The 18,154-nt window shown below is 37.9% G+C and overlaps 1 protein-coding gene across 5 annotated transcripts in view; it reads right to left on the reverse strand.

The window, feature by feature from the left end:
- Nucleotides 1-18,154, reverse strand: part of Ptbp3 (polypyrimidine tract binding protein 3) — a 76,963-nt gene that overhangs the window by 39,900 nt on the left and 18,909 nt on the right. For 3 of the 5 annotated variants that reach the window (XM_090330439.1, XM_090330437.1, XM_090330435.1), the window contains 3 exons: nucleotides 15,313-15,391; nucleotides 10,591-10,760; nucleotides 3,903-4,049 (listed from right to left, as the gene is read on the reverse strand). In XM_090330439.1, coding sequence (XP_090186565.1) covers nucleotides 3,903-4,049; nucleotides 10,591-10,760; nucleotides 15,313-15,343 — 348 coding nt within the window. In that variant the 5' untranslated portion in view covers nucleotides 15,344-15,391. Of the gene's footprint in view, nucleotides 1-3,902; nucleotides 4,050-10,590; nucleotides 10,761-15,312; nucleotides 15,392-18,154 lie in introns of those variants that run through there. The other 2 variants (XM_090330440.1, XM_090330438.1) reach the window with 2 other exon arrangements.

The raw sequence follows: 18,154 nt of genomic DNA on the forward strand, positions 1-18,154 counted from the left end.
TTCACAAAAGTAAATAGTACTGGGAAGAAATCAAGGCTAAGAATAAACTAGGTCATTTGGGTGACTGGTTGCCAAGCAACTGGAATTTCTCACTGTTTCCCTTTAGAATAATTCAATCTTTAAAAGTTTTATTAAATTACTTTTTCTTCTTCAAGAGTTATACTAAAATCCTTAGGAATCACACTAATGAAAAAACTGTAGGACTAGAAGCAGAAATTTGAAACTATAACATCTAACTTCCTTCTCTAAAACAATACAAATGCTATTTGCAAATTAATACATAAAACCTCTCAAAACCTACACTTATAAAATGGCTGAAATGAGCTAGGCACTAGTGGTTCATGCCTATAATCCTAGCTACTCAGGAGACTGAGGTCTATAGATTATAGCTCAAAGCTAGACAAGCAAAAATCTCATGAACTGCTATCTGCATTAATTAGCAAAAACTGTAAGTGGAAGTAAGATTCAAGTTGTAAAGTGCCAAACTTGAGTGGAAAAGCCAAGTGAAGGATGGCAAGGTCATGAATTTAAGTCCCAGGACCAGCACCACCAAGGGAGTGTGTGGGGGAAGAAAGCTGCTGGAATGATAAATTTTAAATGACATGTATTTTACAGTTAACAAAATGAAAGAAAAGGGACAAACAGAAGCCACTGAATGTTACATATTATCAAATAAAAATAAGATACAATTTCACACATTATTAGATATGCAAAAGCAATCCAGTAACATCACAACATAAAAAATGTGCTGGGTTTCAGAAATATTTCACTGCCTAATGACTTAATAACAATAATGTTGTAAGAATGGTAAAATATATGCTGTTGTAGTACTATTTTTAAAACTATAAAATAAGCTGGGCACCGATGGCTCAAGCTGGTAGTCTTAACTCCCAGGAGGCTGAGATCTAAGGATCAGGATTTGAAGCTAGCCTAGACAGGGAAGTCCATGAGAATGTGATCCCCAATAAACTATCAAAAGGTAGGTGAAACTGTGGCTCAAATATTAAGAGTTCTAGCTAGTCTTAAGCACAAAAGGTCAGGGCCAGTGCCCAGGTCCTCAGTTCAAGATTCCAGACCAGTACCACTTTCCAAAACAAAAAGAAACCATTATAAAACAGGGAAAAATATGTAATACCTATCTAAAAAAATTCACCATAAATTATAGTAATCATTAAAAAAAACTGGCAGATTAACTCACACCTGAAATCCTAGCTATATGGGAGGCAGTGTAGGAGGACTATTCTGCAGTTCCAGGATGGCCTCAGCAAAAAACTTAGTATGTCCCTGACTGATTAAACAAGCTAAGTATGGTGACTCATGACTGTCATTTTAGTTATATAGAAGGCAAGGGTAGCACAGCCCAGGGCAGTGCAAGCAAAAAGCATGAAAATAACTAAAGCCAAAAAGCTGAGCAAAATGACTCAAGTAGTAGAATATTTACTTAGCAAGTATGAATTCTAGAGTTCAAATCGAAGTACTGCAAACAACCTTCCCCTAAAAAAACAATTACAACAAGAACCCCACCAAAGAACTAAAACCAAATCAACTCTGAACTCATTGTTATAAACAATATCTAAAAAATATTATAAAGGAAAAATAGAGAAAGTTTAAATTATCTATCAAGATTCCACTGCAGTAAGTTAGGTTCAGTGACAGAACAGAAAAATATAAACCAAAATATGACTAAGTTATCTCTACCATGTATATTTATAATTTGTATGATATTTCTTCATTAAAAAAACTCTATTATAGGGGCCAGGAGTTTGGCCTAGTGGTTAAAGTGCTTGCCTAGCATGTGTGAAGACCCGGGTTCGATTCCTTGGTACCACATACATAAAAAAGCTGGAAGTGGTGCTGAGGCTCAAGTGGTAGAGCTCTAGCTTTGAGAAAGTCCAAGGACAGTGCTCAGGCCCTGAGCTCAAGCCCAGGACTGGCAAAAAAAAAAAAAAAAAAAAACAACCAAACTCTATTATAGAGGCTACAGCTCTAAGGTAAGTGTTGACTTAACCAACTATGACCCTATGTTCATTCCCAACATGCTTGAATGAGAAATATGTGGAGGCAAAGTAAGCAGCAATAAAAAAAATAAAAAGCATTTTTTACTTTAAAACCATTAAGTAACCCATTAGATTATTACATTATTACTTAAAGTAAGGATCATGGACAAATGTCTTTGTTTTAAGCAATGCAGAAAACTGTAACTTAGTAAATTTTAATGCAACTTGCCTTTATGCCTTTCAACACACAATCAAAGGCTAGAGTGAACATGGTGGCATGTGGCTGAAATGCTAGCACTCAGGAGGCCAAGAGAGGAAGATCAATAAGGAGTTGGATGCTAGCCTGGGCTGTATGTAAGGAGTTCTAGCCCAGCCTGAACTACATAGGAACTCCACTCAAAAACAAACAACGGGCTAAGTGTTTGGCCTAGTGGTAGAGTGCTTGCCTAGCATGCACAAAGACCAAGTTTGATTCCTCAGTACCACATATATAAAAAAAGCTGGAAGTAGTGCTGTGGCTCAAGTGGTAGAGGGCTAGCCTTGAGTAAGCCCAAGGACTGGCAGAAAAACAAAAAAACAAACACACAAAAACACACAAAAAAGGAGTGCAGTTCTTTAGAGCAAGAACACAAGTCAAAGATACTCTTCATACAATTAAAAATTATCCTTTTTTAGCTGGGGCAGTAATCACACCTGTAATCCTAGCTACTCAGGAGGCTTAGATCTGAGGATCAAAGCCAGCATGGGCACGGAAAGTCTGTGAGACTCTTATCTCCAAATAACCCCCAGAAAACCGGAAGTGGCACTGTGGCTCAAGTGGCCTTGAGCTGAAGAGCTCAGGAATAGCGCCTAGGCCCAGAGTTCAAGCCTTACAAGCAACCAAAAAGTAAAATAAATTTAAAAAAAGAATACTCTTTTGGGGGGGACTAGGGACTGAATTCAGGGTTACCTCCTAGCATCCTACCACTTGAGCTACATGCTTAAAGGGTACTTGCTTTGTATACAAAAAAAAAAAAAAAAAAAAAAAAAACCAAAAAACTAAACTACTTAAAAAGGAACTTGGGCTGGGCACTGGTGGCTCATTCCTATAATCCTAGCTACTCAGAAGGCTGAGATCTGAAAATAAGTCTGTGAGACTCCAATTAACCACCAAAAAACAAGAAGTAGAGCTATGTTGAGAAGTGATTAGAGCACTAGGGGCGGGGCATCACAGCACCCAGGCCCAGACCCTAAGCATGACAACTGACCAAACAAACAAAACCAAAAAAAAAACCCTTGAAAAGGCAAACAATAGCAAAATAAAACACCGAAAAGTGAGATCCTATCTGATGAGTTCCTTTTATATTTGAGATTTTAGGATATAGAACATTGCATTTTTCTTCTAATCATTTTAATACAAAAAGGAAAGAAAAAAGCTGGGCGTGGTGTCTCACACCTGTAATCCTAGCTACTCAAGAGGCTGAGATCTGAGGATCAAGGTTCAAAGCCAGCTGGGCACAAAATAACCTGAGACTCATCTCCAACTAACATCTAGAAAATGGGAAGTGGGGCTTGGCTCAAGGGTAGGGTGGTAGCCTTGAGCTGAAGAGCTCAGGGACAGTGCCCAGGCCCAAGGGTAGGGAAGTAACTTTGAGCTGAAGAGCTCAAGGACAGTGCCGAGTTCAAGCCCCATGATCCACCAAAACAAAGAAAAAAAGAAAAAAATGTTATTCCCAATATCTTAATTTCAGATGTTTCTAAGTGACATTTTTTAATTATTTAGCATCAAGTAAGAAATTAAACACATTATTCCAACTAATAAAGTATCCTAAAATGAAGAATAGTACATATTCTCTATATCATGTGCTCTTATTTATTTAATACCACGTGCTGTTATCTACTTTTAAAAATGTCTTTAATACTTACAGCTTGATTAGGTAGATTGTCAGTCTTAAGTTCTCTATGATTGGAATACTGAATATAAACAGGCTGGCTTCGAAGATGAGGAGTAACAGGAGTGTAATAGTTCACCATAGTAACAGCAGCTTCCTCAGAAGCCATTTCTAAGAAAGCCTGCAATAAATGCAAAAAGATAAAGTGAAAAACCATCTTTTTAAATAGAACTATTCTGTCTTATTAGTTTCTTCCTCTCGCCTCATCCATTCTCAATAGAAATTATAATGTCCCCAAGGGAATGAAAAAATCCTCTGCTTTGAAGTAGATCATACATGCTAATTAGAAGTACATCAAAAAGTTGGGTTCAATAATGGACTTAAGTCTTGGAAATTGTCAGCTGTTTTACTGATGGTGGATGTATGTTTGTTTTCCTCTTATTTCTGCTTCTTCTAAAAATACTTATAAAGGCAAAGATAAACATGTGCATCACCATCATAAATGGATGCTTTAAGGAACTCTGATTTAATAGTCTTCTGTTAAAATTTTTGGGTCTAGGCTAGCCATCAGTTCATGCTTACAATCCTAAGTACTCCAGAAGCTGAGACTTGAGAATCAAGGTTGCCAGCCTGGACACATAAAACCTCAAGACTCTATCTCCAAATAATTAACAAAATGCCAGAAGAGCATGGCTCAAATTGGAGAACACCAGCAATTAGCAGAAAAAGCTGAGTGAAAGCTGAAAGACCTGAGTTCTAGCTAGCCCCATAAAATGATGAGCCAGTCAAGATATCCAAAAAATAAATAGTAAGTATGGCACTTACCATAGAATATTACACAGTCATAAAAATGAAATAAATGATGAAAAAGATGAGTTAAAATGTTTTCACTCACATGTGGAAGCTAGACCAAATACATACACACACACACACTCTCTCTCTCTCCCTCTCTCTCTCTCTCTCTCTCTCTCTCTCTCATATCTAAGGACATGAACGTATATACACACACTTAAATTTATACCTATATACATAAAACATGACTAAGATGATGATGGAAGGGGGAGGGGAAAGAAAGATAAAGGGTAAAAAACTGAAATACATTGCAACTATGTATGAAGTCAGCATAAGGAGTCTCAATGAAAGCTGTTCATCAAAAGGTGTTAGGAGGACAGAGGGGGTAAACAGTAGAGATGGTTGTTCTGAGCAAGGTAGAATACATGTACATCTGAAACATTACCGTTAAGTCTCTTAGTACAATTTTAAAAAGAATGACAAGAAAGTGAGGAAGGCTTCATTCATGGTGATTAGTGCCAGTGGGAAGGCAGAACTAATAGGGAGGGTAAATGACATTCAGTATGTCTCAGTAGTTGTTTTTTATGTATGAAACAGAAATCTAAATCTATTGAAATTAGGGGCAGCAGTGAGATAGGGGAGAGTGATAGGAAGTGAGATTCATCAAAATATATTGTATGTATGTGTGGAAATGTTACATTGGTACCCTATTATATTACACAGTAGAACTAATATAGCAAATACTGCACATACTAGTTATATTGTATATCTGACATACATTAACAAAAATATTCAGTTAAGGGGCTACAGTACACAAAAGATGTATTAAAATTTAATGAGGCAATCAGGGTTTTCTAAAAGTCAGAAAGAAGGAAGGGGGGAGAAAAGAGAGGAAAGCTGAAAAATAGTATTTTAACTAGCAAAAATTGTTTAACAGGTATGAGGCATAATTATGTGTTCTACCTTTCCTTTGTGTAAAAACAAAATAAAATAACTTTTTTGACAAATTAAATAGAATATTCGTTTTTTTTAGTGACGGTGATCATCCCATACTTAGCTAACTAGGAACAAGAGTTGTCAATTCATAGTGGAAAGGAAACAATGTAAACTTATACTTAGCTGCAATAATGCGGTTATTAGCAACCCTGAATCTCATATCCTCTCTAAAACATGAAGTGCTGCCTAATGTGATCTATAAATTTCTTTGCATCTCTAACATGGGATTCTACAGGGGGAGGAGGGGGTAAGGACATTATTAAACCCCAACCACTAAAAGCATCTGTTTAAGATGGTGTGGCACACATACTTACTTATTTTTGTTTCCAGTTCTGAGGTTTGAAATCAGGATTGTATGCTTGGGAGGTTGGTACTTTTCCACTATAAACTATGCCTTTAGCTCAGTTTATTTACTTATTTATTTTTTTGTCAGTTGTGGTGCTTGAACTCTAGGCCTGGGTGCTGTCCCTGAGCTCTAGTTTTCTGGTGGTTAACTGGAGATTAGAGTCTCACAGACTTTTGTGCCCTGGCTGACTTTCAACTAAGATATTCAGATCTCAGCCTCCTTAACAGCTAGGATTACAGGCGCCAGCTGAGTTTTTTGCTGACTATTTTGGAGATGAAGTCTAGGACACTTTCCCTGCAGGCTGGCCTCAATCTATGATCCCCTAGATCTTAGCCCCATGAGTACCTACAATTACAGGTATGGTACCTACCTGTAATTACATAATATATTGTGAAATGCTTAAATCAGATAAAAACAATATACATTACTCAGTTATTCTTTCCTTTTCTTTTCTTTTCTTCTATTGAATGCTCAACAGAACTTAGCATGTAGCAGGCAAGCACAGTACTAGTGAGCTACAGTATCCACCATTTTATCATTTATTTAATGATGAAAACATTTAAAATCATTGCTAATAGCCTTTTGAAATAGTGCATTATTGTCTATAGTCACTCAAATAGGCAATAGTACATCAATTTTTTTAGTCTTATTATCTAACTATAATTTAGTATCTACAGATAACTTGTCCCAACCTCTTTCTCCTCTTTCCCAGCCACTGGTTGCTACGATTCTATTCTCAACTTTCAGCCTTTTAGATTCCAGACATGATGAGTAAGATCATGCACTACTTCACTTAATAATCTTCAGCTCCGTTTCTGCTATTACAAATGACAGGATCTCTTTTTTTCTTTTATGGAAGAATAGTATTTCATCATTGCATTTTCTTTATTCATTCACTGGCTGATGGACATTTTGGTAGTTTCTATTTCTTGGCTATTTTGAATGGTGATGTAATAAATGTGGGAATACAGAGTACCGATGTCTCTGACACACTGATTTCATTTGTACCATTACTGTAGAGAATTAGGCCTTAATTTTTTTTTTGGGGGGGGGGGTAGGGATTGGGGATAGTCATGGGACTTGAACTAAGACCTTGACCTTGGTTGCTCTTTACTTCAAGGCTGGCACTCTACCACCTTGGGTCACAGTGCCACTTCCAGTTTTCTGGTGAAAAACTGAAGAGTCTCATAGATTTTCCTGCCCAGGCTGGCTTCAAACTGTGATCTTCCAGTCTCAACCTTTTAGGTAGCTTGGATTACAATCTTAAGCCACCAGGACCCAGCTTATATGTTTTCAATTTTCTTAATTTTGTAGGATATGCATTAAATTTTATTACTGTATTTCTTTCACTTCCTTACTACTTCATTAGTCTGTCCCCAACCCTTAAACACCCTTTTCCTAGAATTCATTTTGGACCTTCCTAAGACATTTGAATTCTTGACTGAAAATACTGTATTTCAGATAATACATTTGTATACAGCCCAGAAGTATTTACTAGGACATTTATAAATAAGTTCTAACTTCCACATATAACAGAAGATATTCATCCTTTGCCTCTTTGGGCTTAACTTTAGTAAACCAGGAGATCCACAGCAAGCAATAAGAAAGGACATAGTCTACCTGGCTTTACATACTCTTAATTCTATAAGAAAGTGGCCTCTAATAACTTGATCTAAATCATTCTGATTTGAATTTTTTTCCTATTTCCTTATTTCTAGGTTAAAACACTAACTCTTTATGTTCAGTTGAACACTCAATTCTATTTTACAAGATAAAGGTCAATATGACCTTTTAAACTTGTAATTTTGTCTTGTGAGAATAGTAGACATATCCACTTAAGATTCTGGACAACTGTTCTGTAATTTGTCAAATGAGGTATAATTTATATCTCCACTACCAGAATCTTTGTACAGGCAAGATTCTACCACTAAGGCCAAACTCCCAGCCTATATTTTTATTTTCTTTGGGAAGTTGTTCAAAGGGGGTGTCATTCAGTAAAGCAGTTTATGAATACAGTGCCTCTTGATATAAAATATATTTTTTTCTGTCTGCCCTGGGGCTTGAACTCAGGGCCTGAGCACTGTCCTTGGGCTTTCTCAAGGCTAGCACTCTACCACTTGAGACACAGCACTGTTTCCGGTTTTTTTCTGTCTGTGATACTGAGGAATTGAACCCGAGTCTTTGTGCATGCTAGGCAAGCAATCTATCACTAAGCCAAACTTCTGGCCTTTGATATAAAATATTTTAAATAAAACATCCTATAATATAAAATACAAAATGTTTTGTTAGAAAGGAAAATGAGGGGCCAGGAGTTTGGCCTAGTGGTAGAGTGCTTGCCTAGCATGCACGAAGACCCGGGTTTGATTCCTCGGTACCACATACATAGCAAAAAGCCAGAAGTGGTGCTGAGGCTCAAGTGGTAGAGTGCTAGCCTTGAGAAAGTCCAAGGACAGTGCTCAAGCCCTGAGCTCAAACCCAGGACTGGCAAAAAAAAAAAAAAAAAAAGAAAGAAAGAAAAAAGCCAGAAGTGGTGCTGAGGTGAGGGGGCCAGGAGTTTGGCCTAGTGGTTAAAGTGCTTGCCTAGCACGCACGAAGACCCAGGTTCGATTCCTCGGTACCACATACATAGAAAAAAAGCCGGAAGTGGTGCTGAGACTCAAGTGGTAGAGCTCTAGCCTTGAGAAAGTCCAAGGACAGTGCTCAGACCCTGAGCCCAAGCCCAGGACTGGCAAAAAAAAAAAAAAAAAAAAAAAAAGAAGTGGTGCTGAGGCTTAATTGGTAGTGCTCTAGCCTTGAGGAAATCCAAGGACAGTGTTCAGGCCCTGAACTCAAGCCTAGGATTGGCCAAAAAAATAAAATAAAATAAAAAGGAAGATGACCACAGTCCTTGGGTAAGAGTAATTTTTTTTTGTCATCATTTATTTATTTATTTATTGTTCTATTTTTTTTTTCTGATTCTTCCTCTCTCTCTCCCCCGCAAGCCCCCTTTCCTTTAAAATGAACTTATGCCAGACTCAGGTGGTTCACACCTACAATCCTTGTTGCTCAGAAGGCTGACATCTCAGGGCCACCATTCAAAGTCAGCAATAGGAAAATCATCTGAGACTCTCACCTCCACCAAAAAAGCCAGAAGTGAAGCTGTGGCTTAAGTGATATACAGTGCCAGCCTTGAGCACAGAAGTGCAGGGACAGCACCCAGGCCCGAAGTTCAAGCTCAACAACCAGTGTTCAAAGACACAGACACAGACACAGACACACGCTAACTTATAACACGCTTGAGGCATAGCTCAAGTGATAAGAAAACCAACTATGAGTAGTTAAAAATTTATGAGCTGATGCCAGTGGTTCACATGTGTACTACTAGCTTCTTAAGAGAATGAGAGGTAGAATATTGAGGGTCAAAGCAGCCTGGCCAGAAAAGTCCATGAAACTTCATTTCCAGATAAGATAAAAATCTGGTCTGGAGGCATGCCTGCTCTGAACAAGGATACTGAGCAAGCATGATGCCCTGAAGTTCAAATCCTAGCCCTAGCCAAACAAAACAAAAACAATGGCCACTACAACAACATGAAAAAAAAAACTAACAATAGTCATAAAATAATATATAGATAAGAAAAGTTAAAGATCCAGGCATGGTAACACATGCTTTTAATCCCAGATACATATTAAGAAGTGTCCTTTTGGCAGGTATGGTGGCTTACACCTGTAATCCTAGCTTCAGGAGGCTGAGATCTGAGAATCATGATGCAAAGCCAGCCTCAGCACTAAAGACTGCGAGACTCAGGTCAGGCACGGTGGCTCAGGCCTGTAAGCCTAGCTACTCAGGAGGCTCAGGAGGCTGAGATCTGAGGATTGAGGTTCAAAGCCATCCCAGGCACAAAAAGACCCGAGATTCTGGGGCCAAGAGTTTAGCCTAGTGGTAGAGTGCTTGCCTAGCATGCACGAAGACCCGGGTTCAATTCCTTGGTGCCACATACTTAGAAAAAGCCAGAAGTGGTACTGAGGCTCAAGTGGTAGAGCTCTAGCCTTGAGAAAAATCCAAGGACAGTCCTCAGGCCCAGAACTCAAGCCCAAGACTGGCAGAAAAAAAAAAAACCAAAACCAAAACCAAAAAACCCCCTGAGATTCTTATTTCCAATCAACCTCTAGAAAACAGGAAGTGGGGCTTGGCTCAAGGATAGAGTGACAGACTTAAGCTGAAGAGCTCAGGGAAAGCACCCAGGCCCAGAGTTCAAGCCCAATGGCCCTACCAAAAAAAAAAAAAAAAAGACTGTGAGATTTTTATCTCCAATTAAACCACTAGAAAACCAGAAGTGGCACTGTGGCTCAAGGGGTAGGGTGGTAGCCTTGAACTGAAGAGCTCAGGGACAGCACCCAAGTTCAGAGTCAAGCCCCATGATCAACAACGAAAAAAAGTGTCCCTTGAGCTCAGTAAATCTAAGACCAGCCTGGGCCACAAAGCAAGACCAGATGGATGGATGGATGGATGGACAAATAGAGACAATATTCTTGGAAGTTCAAAGTAATAAAAATCATAATACTAACACCAGGGTAATAATCATTCTGTCAATGTTTAAGTATTACATACCTGGCTTTTTCCTTTTAACATCAAAAGATTAGTTACTTTGCCAAATGGTAGACCTAATGATATGACCTCTGCTTCGGTGACATCACATGGAATTTTTCGAAGATGGAGAACACGGGAAGGTGAACAGGGAGGTCTATCTCCTTTAAATTTCTTGTTGTCATTCCCATTAGCTAAAAAATATAAGATTTTAAAAAAATTACTGGAACTAATTTGGGTTGACATCCTGTATTAACTACATTGTCACATTTGATTCTCTTGAGTTTCAGGATATAAATTTCAAGGGACTATGGGAACTTAAAGGAAAAAGAGGACAGTGGCAAACAAAATCAACCACCTCTCAATAAGCCGTTTATCAGGTTTCTTTTTGAGCATTATAATTTTTTAAATGATCTATGGTATTTAACATTAAGGAAAAGTATTAGGGTAAGTGAATGCATTATTTCAAATACAGTTATGAACTACATAATGATGTTTCAATGAAGGACCTGATCATATACAGATCACTGATCCCATTAAGACTTTTAAATAAACTGAAAATTTTCTATCTTGTTAATAATACTATTAGTCATGTCTATGGTGACTGTGACGTAAACAAACCTACTGCTCTTCCACTTGTACAAAAAAGTATTATATATCATAATTATTGATATTAAATGACTATGTTACTCATTTGTGTATTTAGAATTTTTTCATAAGAGTATTACTAATTTTACTTATAAAATGAACAAAAAGTAAACTATACAGCAGTTGGAGGAAACAATTTAAAAGGCATTGCTATCACAGGAGATGACAGCTTCATGCTTGTTACTGGCCCTAAAGACATTCCAGTAGGACAAGATGTAGAAGAAAATGAAACAGATGATCATGACTCTCATGTTTAAAAAGCAAAATAAATTTAAAATATTTGACCACAGAAAACACATAATAGTGATATAAAGAAAGAAAACATTCTGTACACAGCTATAAAATGTTTAGGTTTTAAGCAAAGTACAATTACAAAATGTTAGAAAGTAATTCTTTTAAGTCTACAAATTTAAAAAGTACATGAAGCTAAGAACAATGCTACTGAAGAAAAACAAATCTGAACAAAACATACAATACTTATAAAGTCTGTAACAGAATGCAATCACACCCTGGGATTTCATATTTACTCACCCAACATACCATCTAATTGTGCAGGGTACCCTTTCTATGTCTAGATACAAAAATACTTACCATTATGTTACCACCTCTTATAGTATTCAATAAAAGTGACAACCTGTACAAATCTATGGCCTACAGCAACAGATTATATCATTTAGTCCTGGTAAGTAAGTAAAATATAGTTGAGTAAATAACTATTCTATGTATAGTTGTGTGAGTATACTACATATTTCCTTAATGATGAAATTTTTTATAATGCATTTCTCAGAAAATATCCCCACCATGGAAATATGACTACACCTCTACGCCACTTTTTTGTTATGAATAATTAACAATATTTGTAATGTCTCTAATGTATTTTTAAGGATTTTTTTCTATGCTAATCTAAAAGTAAATATAATTAAAACAACAAATTTTAGAAAAATAAGATAGAAGACTGGATATATATTACTTAACAACTGAAAATTTCATTACAGCTTTTTAATAGTACATACTGTTATTGCTAATAGGAAAAAGACGTAATTGTTCCAAACTGAAAAGGTTCTTTTTCTAAATACTAATGAAACTACTTAAAATGTCTGTAATCCTAAATAAACAAATTTGTGAAAGGCCAGTAAGATGGGTGCTAGTAGTTATATTGTAATCTTAGTACTCAGGAGGTCTGAGACTTGGAAGACAATCCAAAGCCAGGCCAGGCAGAAAAACTACCCACTAGCCATCAAAATGACAAACCAGTGGTGTGGCTCAACTGGTAGAGCACCATCCTGGAGCAAGAGAGCTGGGTAAGACTACAAGATGCAGACTTCAAGTCCCAGTACTGGCACAAAGATTTTAAAAACAAAAATTAATGTAACACTATGCTGTACTAATCTCTATAACAAAGAACCTTGCTTATTTAATGAAATACCCAACACTTGTTCCAAAATTCTATGAAGACAGGAAGCGTCATTTCCAGAACTAGGAGTATTGATTCCTAAAAAGTCCATGCAGCTCTGCTTCTTGGTCACATTATGAGTAAGTCACTAGACAAGCGGTTTGTTCTCTTCTACTTTAACAAGTATGGTATTTCCATCCAAAATGCCTACCAGCAAACATTATTTTTATTTATTTTATTTAGCCAGTCCTGGGGCTTGAACTCAGCCTGAATTCTGAGCTCTGTCCTTGGGCAGTTTAGCACCAGGCTAAACTCCTGGCCCATCCAATTCTTTTTTTTTTTGCCAGTCCTGGGCTTGAGCTCAGGGCTTGAGCACTGTCCTTGGACTTTCTCAAGGCTAGAGCTCTACCACTTGACTTCAGCACCACTTCCGGCTTTTTTCTATGTATGTGGTACCAAGGAATCGAACCGGGTCTTCGTGCATGCTAGGCAAGCACTTTAACCACTAGGCCAAACTCCCGGCCCCCATCCAATTCTTATAACAACCAAAAAGGCAGAAGTGGGCCAGGAGTTTGGCCTAGAGATGAGTGCTTGCCTAGCATGCATGAAGACCCAGGTTCGATTCCTTGGTACCACATACATAGAAAAAAGCCAGAAGTGGTGCTGTGGCTCAAGTGGTAGCGCTCTAGAAAACCCAAGGACAGTGCTCAGGCCCTAAGCGGAAGCCCAGGACTGGCCAAAATAAATAAATAAATAAATAACGTGGAGCTGTGGCACAAGTGGTAGAGGGTCAGCCTTGAGCAAAAAGCTAAGGGATAGAACCCAGGTCCCTGAGTTCACATCCTTGTATTGGAATAACAACAAAAAAGATATATTCATAGACATGTATGTATGACTGTATACCTATATACATAAAATTTTATATGTGTGGATGTATATAGCACATGAATCATGTGAAATATATTTATGCACTTGATAAAGCTGACTACTGAATGCTGTCTTCCAAGTCTATTCCTGGCTAAACCCAGACTAAGATGGTCAACAAAGACCACTTACTTTCTGGCAGCTGAACCTACAATAGAAACTCTCATGGCCTGCTGGTGATATTATTGTTCAACCAGATGCAGTGGTAAAACAAAGGAAATCTGGGTGCTTACATCAACAAAAGTAAGTCAAACAAAACAGGCTGGTCCTTTGGCTCAACTTGTAGGGCATTTGCAAGTGAAAGCCCCTGAATTCAATCCCTAATAGTTGAGGGGATTAGGAGGGAGAAGAGACAGATCCTTAAAAGACAGGGGGAAAATAATGCTTAACCAAGAATCCTAATTAGTCACTTAATACTCAATAATGACAATAAAAGACATTTTAGCCAAAGTCTGAAAGAGATTACCACTTAAAAGAGCTGTGCTGAAAGGCTACAGAAGGAAGAGACATACTGAACCTAAAGTTTAATGAGATGTATCCTTAAAAAGCCTGAAACACAAAATACTGCTGTCAGCTAAATTCCTATCTCATTTGTGTTTCTTTTTTCTCCAGTAGAGCCTGATCACCTATCCTAACAGTTCATGAATGTGAACTGGACAAATGATCAGACTGTAAAATGAAAATACTCACAGTGGATGTCATAAAATAGAAGAATAAGAACAGAATTTTTAAAGAGCCATTAAATCAAAAGGCAATCATATTTAGCAATTTTAGATTTTTGCCTCTCAACCAGCAGTTCCCAAATGTGCATTATCAACATTATGCAAGCGTCTACAGGTGCAAATCCTGAGGACCCACTACCAAACTACGGAATTAGAAATGCTGGATGGGGCTGGGAGTTTAGCTTAGTGATAGAGCTCTTGCCTACCATGCATGAAGACCCAGGTTCGATTCCTCAGTACCACATGCATAGAAAAAGCCAGAAATCGTGCTGTGGCTCAAGTGGTAGAGCTCTAGCCTTGAGACAGCCCAAAGACAGTGCCCAGACCCTGAGTTCAAGAAGAGAGAGAAATGCTGGATGGAGTCTCAAAAGTTATTTTTTGTTTTCTGTGATACTGGAAATTGAACCAGAACCACTGAACAACATCCCAGTCCTTTTAAATTTACATTTTCAGACAAGGTATAAATTACCCATGTTGGCCTCTAACTTGTTATTCTCCTATGTTGGCTTTTAAAGTAGCTGAGAGTAAAGACACTCAGCAGTGTGCTTTACTTCAACTGTGAGGCTTTTTGTTTCTGGTGAGTTTTATGAGACTTAGTCTTCCTATATAGTCCCTGCTGGCTTCAAGCTCATTATGCAGCCCAGCCTGGTGTCAAACACAACCTTTTGAACAGGATTTTACAAGTCAAATAACAATTGTATTTTAACAAGATTTCTCAGGGAGTCTGATGGGATCTCAACTCTGAAATGTCTACTTTAGACTCAATGCCTTTATTACTCTAACCACATCTTCATTAACAAATGCCCTGCTGTTTCTCTGCCTACAAAATCTTTCCATTAGTCACTAAGAGGGTGCACACCAATGGCTGACCAACTCATATGAATTCATAAACTTAAAAAAATTGCTTTCCATTTTTTTCCCTTAAGTAACTGACTCTTGTTCACTTTAATTCTATAGTTCTTATACGGTGGTTTCAGTGCCATTTCATCATGTTTCTGAACACTTCAAAAAAATGTTGACGCTCAGGTGAAAAAAAAATTGACAAGAACTAAAACTTACCATACACGCCTGTAGAAGTAGAACTGTTCATGGTAGGTCCGTTAATGACACCAGAAGAAAGAAGCTCATCAGATCCCCGCTGAAAAGCAAAACCAATGTTCAGTTAGCCCAAATTTTGATAATAGTTTGATTTAGTACCAAAAGTAATAATCACTATTATTCTATTTTAGTATGAAGACCTATTTAAGAGAATCCATAAAAATCTGAAGTTGGGAATGTATTGTAAGGAAAACATATATAGCACATCCACAAGTGATAAGTGTAAAAACAATTAATAAAATGCCACCACAGACAATGGGAACATCATCTTGCAATCTACTAGTTTTGACCAAATCAAGTCATATAAAATGTTACTTCTGAAATACAGAACTATAACTGTACTTAGGAGGTTGCATTCCAAAAATGGTTTTATAGTTTGTATTTATGTTGGGCATTGGTAGCTCACACCTGTAATACTTAGGAGGCCGAGATCTAAGAATCACAGTTCAAAGGCAGCCTGGGCAATGAATCACCATTAAACCACAAGTAGCACTGTGGCCCCAACTGGTAGAGTACCAGCCTCGAGTCAGTGAGCTCAGGGATGGTGCTCAGGACTGAGTTCTAGCCCCATGACCAACAACAACAAAAAGTAAAATTTGTATTTATACAAAGGAATTGGTACAACATTACAAATCCTAACAATATCCATATACTTTTTCTAACTCAACACAAAGATACAATTTATAGCTATACTAACTGAATTCTTTGTAATCAGTAATATTTCATAAAATAATCCTAAAAATAATATCTAATGTACTACTGTTTCTTGAGGGAAGGAGTTAATTTGTTTTTGTTTTCTTTGAGTAATATTCCTCTTCAGCTCCAACTGACCTGGCACTTGTGATTCTGCCTGAGACTTATGAATACAGCGTTAACATTACTGGTTTGTCCCCACATCCAGCCAAGTAAAGTGTTCTGGTGTTCTACAGCCAAACTAGCAATGTTAAAAAGCTGTCAGACAAGCACTGCTGGCTCACCCCTGAGCCAAGGAAGCTGAGATCTAAGGATCACAATTCAAAGCTAGCCTGGGCAGGAAAGTTCTTCGTGAGAATCATATCTCCAATTAACCACTCAAAAGATTTCTTTTACTTCCTAGAAAAACATTTTTTTTTCTTCTTTTAGCCAGTCCTAGGGCTTGAATTCGGGGCCTAGGCTCTGTCCCTGAGCTTCCTCTGCTCAAGGCTAGTACTACACCACTTGAGACATAACACCACTTTTGGCTTTTTCTATTTTTGTGGTACTGAGGATTCAAACCCAGGGCTTCATGCATGCTAGGCAAATCATTCTACCACTAAGCCACATTCCCAGCCCGCTAGAAATTTTTTAGAGATCTACATGTTAGCTACACACAAAAAGCTTCCTACTTTTACTTAGCTTTCTGACTCTGCTTGTGCCTTCAGGACTTCCACAATGATTTTCTGCTCCTTGATAAGAAAAGCACATCAGAGTGTCTCAAGCATATTTGGCACACATGGAACCACCATATGCTCTACTGATGTGGTTTTATTTTTGTTGTTGTTTTAGACAGTCGAATAAGGACTTTGGGTTTCACAGCAGAACCTTCCCTAATACCAAAGAACCTGAGTACACACCATGTGCAGATTTGGTGCTTTCCCTATCTACCTTCTTATAAAGGTAAACAATTCTGTTGCCAGGGGTTTGGGGCAGCCTGGTTTTGTTAGAGGCTGGGTTGTAAGAAAGCCTATGGGCAGTACATCAAACACTGAACCATTCTGGAAGACAAAAACTTAATTGTTATTCTATGAATTGCCACCGAATTTCTAACTGTAAAAGAAATTTAATTTGAAAATGGAATCAAATGTTCCCAAACTATAAAAGAAATTTAATCTGAAAATGCAATCAAATATTCCCAAATTTAGAAAAATCAGAAACTATCATGAAGCAATAGTGAACCCTGCAAAGAATCTTCAAAATAAACAAGTTTGTTAATTCTATTAACTCTTTCAACAAGTGTGGGGGGGGAGGGAAAGCTGAAGAGAGGGAGAGAAGAGAGAGAGAGAAGGAGGGAGGTAGAGGAGGGAGGGAAGGAGGAGGAGGGAGGGGGAGAGGGAGAGTGAGAGAGAACAAACGCTGTTACCAGGGGTTGAACTCTAGTTTACACCTATTACAGTACCATTTGAATCACACCTCCAGTCTGTCTTCATGCTCATGAACTGAAAAAAAAAAGTTTCAAACTGGCTTTGAGCCATGACCCTCCAGGTCTCATCCTGCTGAGAGGCTAGCCAGAATAAAAAATAAGCCACCAGTGCCTAGCTATGAAGAGCTTTTTTTTTTTTTTAACTGTTTTTTTGTCTTTTCTTTTTTGGCACTGGGGATCGAACCCAGGACATTGCACTTACTAGGCAAGCGCTTTGCCACTAAGCTACATCCCAGCCCTATGAAGAGCTTTTTAAATGAAATAAAACATGCCTAAAAGATATACAAATAGCTGAGCAAGGTGGATCAAGCCTGTAAATTCTAAATACTTGGGAGATGGAGATTGAGGGACTATGAATCTAGTTGAAGCACAGAAATTCAAGAGATTTCATTTCAAAGAATGGTTGGGGGCTGGGAGTTTGGCCCAGTTGTAGAGTGCTTGCCTAGAATGCACGGAGGCCAGGGTTTGATTCCTTGGTACCACATGCATAGAAAAAAGCCAGAAGTTGTCCTGTGGCTCAAGTAGTAGAGCTCTAGCCTTGAGAAAAGTCCAAGGACAGTGCTCAGGCCCTGAGTCCAAGCCCCAGGACTGGCAAAAAATAAAAATAAAAAAAAAAAAAATAATGGTTGGGTGAAGAGACAAATA

Source organism: Megascapheus bottae, chromosome 3 (genome assembly GCF_031878675.1).
Source record: "Megascapheus bottae isolate mThoBot1 chromosome 3, mThoBot2.hap1, whole genome shotgun sequence".
NCBI classification, from domain to species: Eukaryota; Metazoa; Chordata; class Mammalia; order Rodentia; family Geomyidae; genus Megascapheus; species Megascapheus bottae.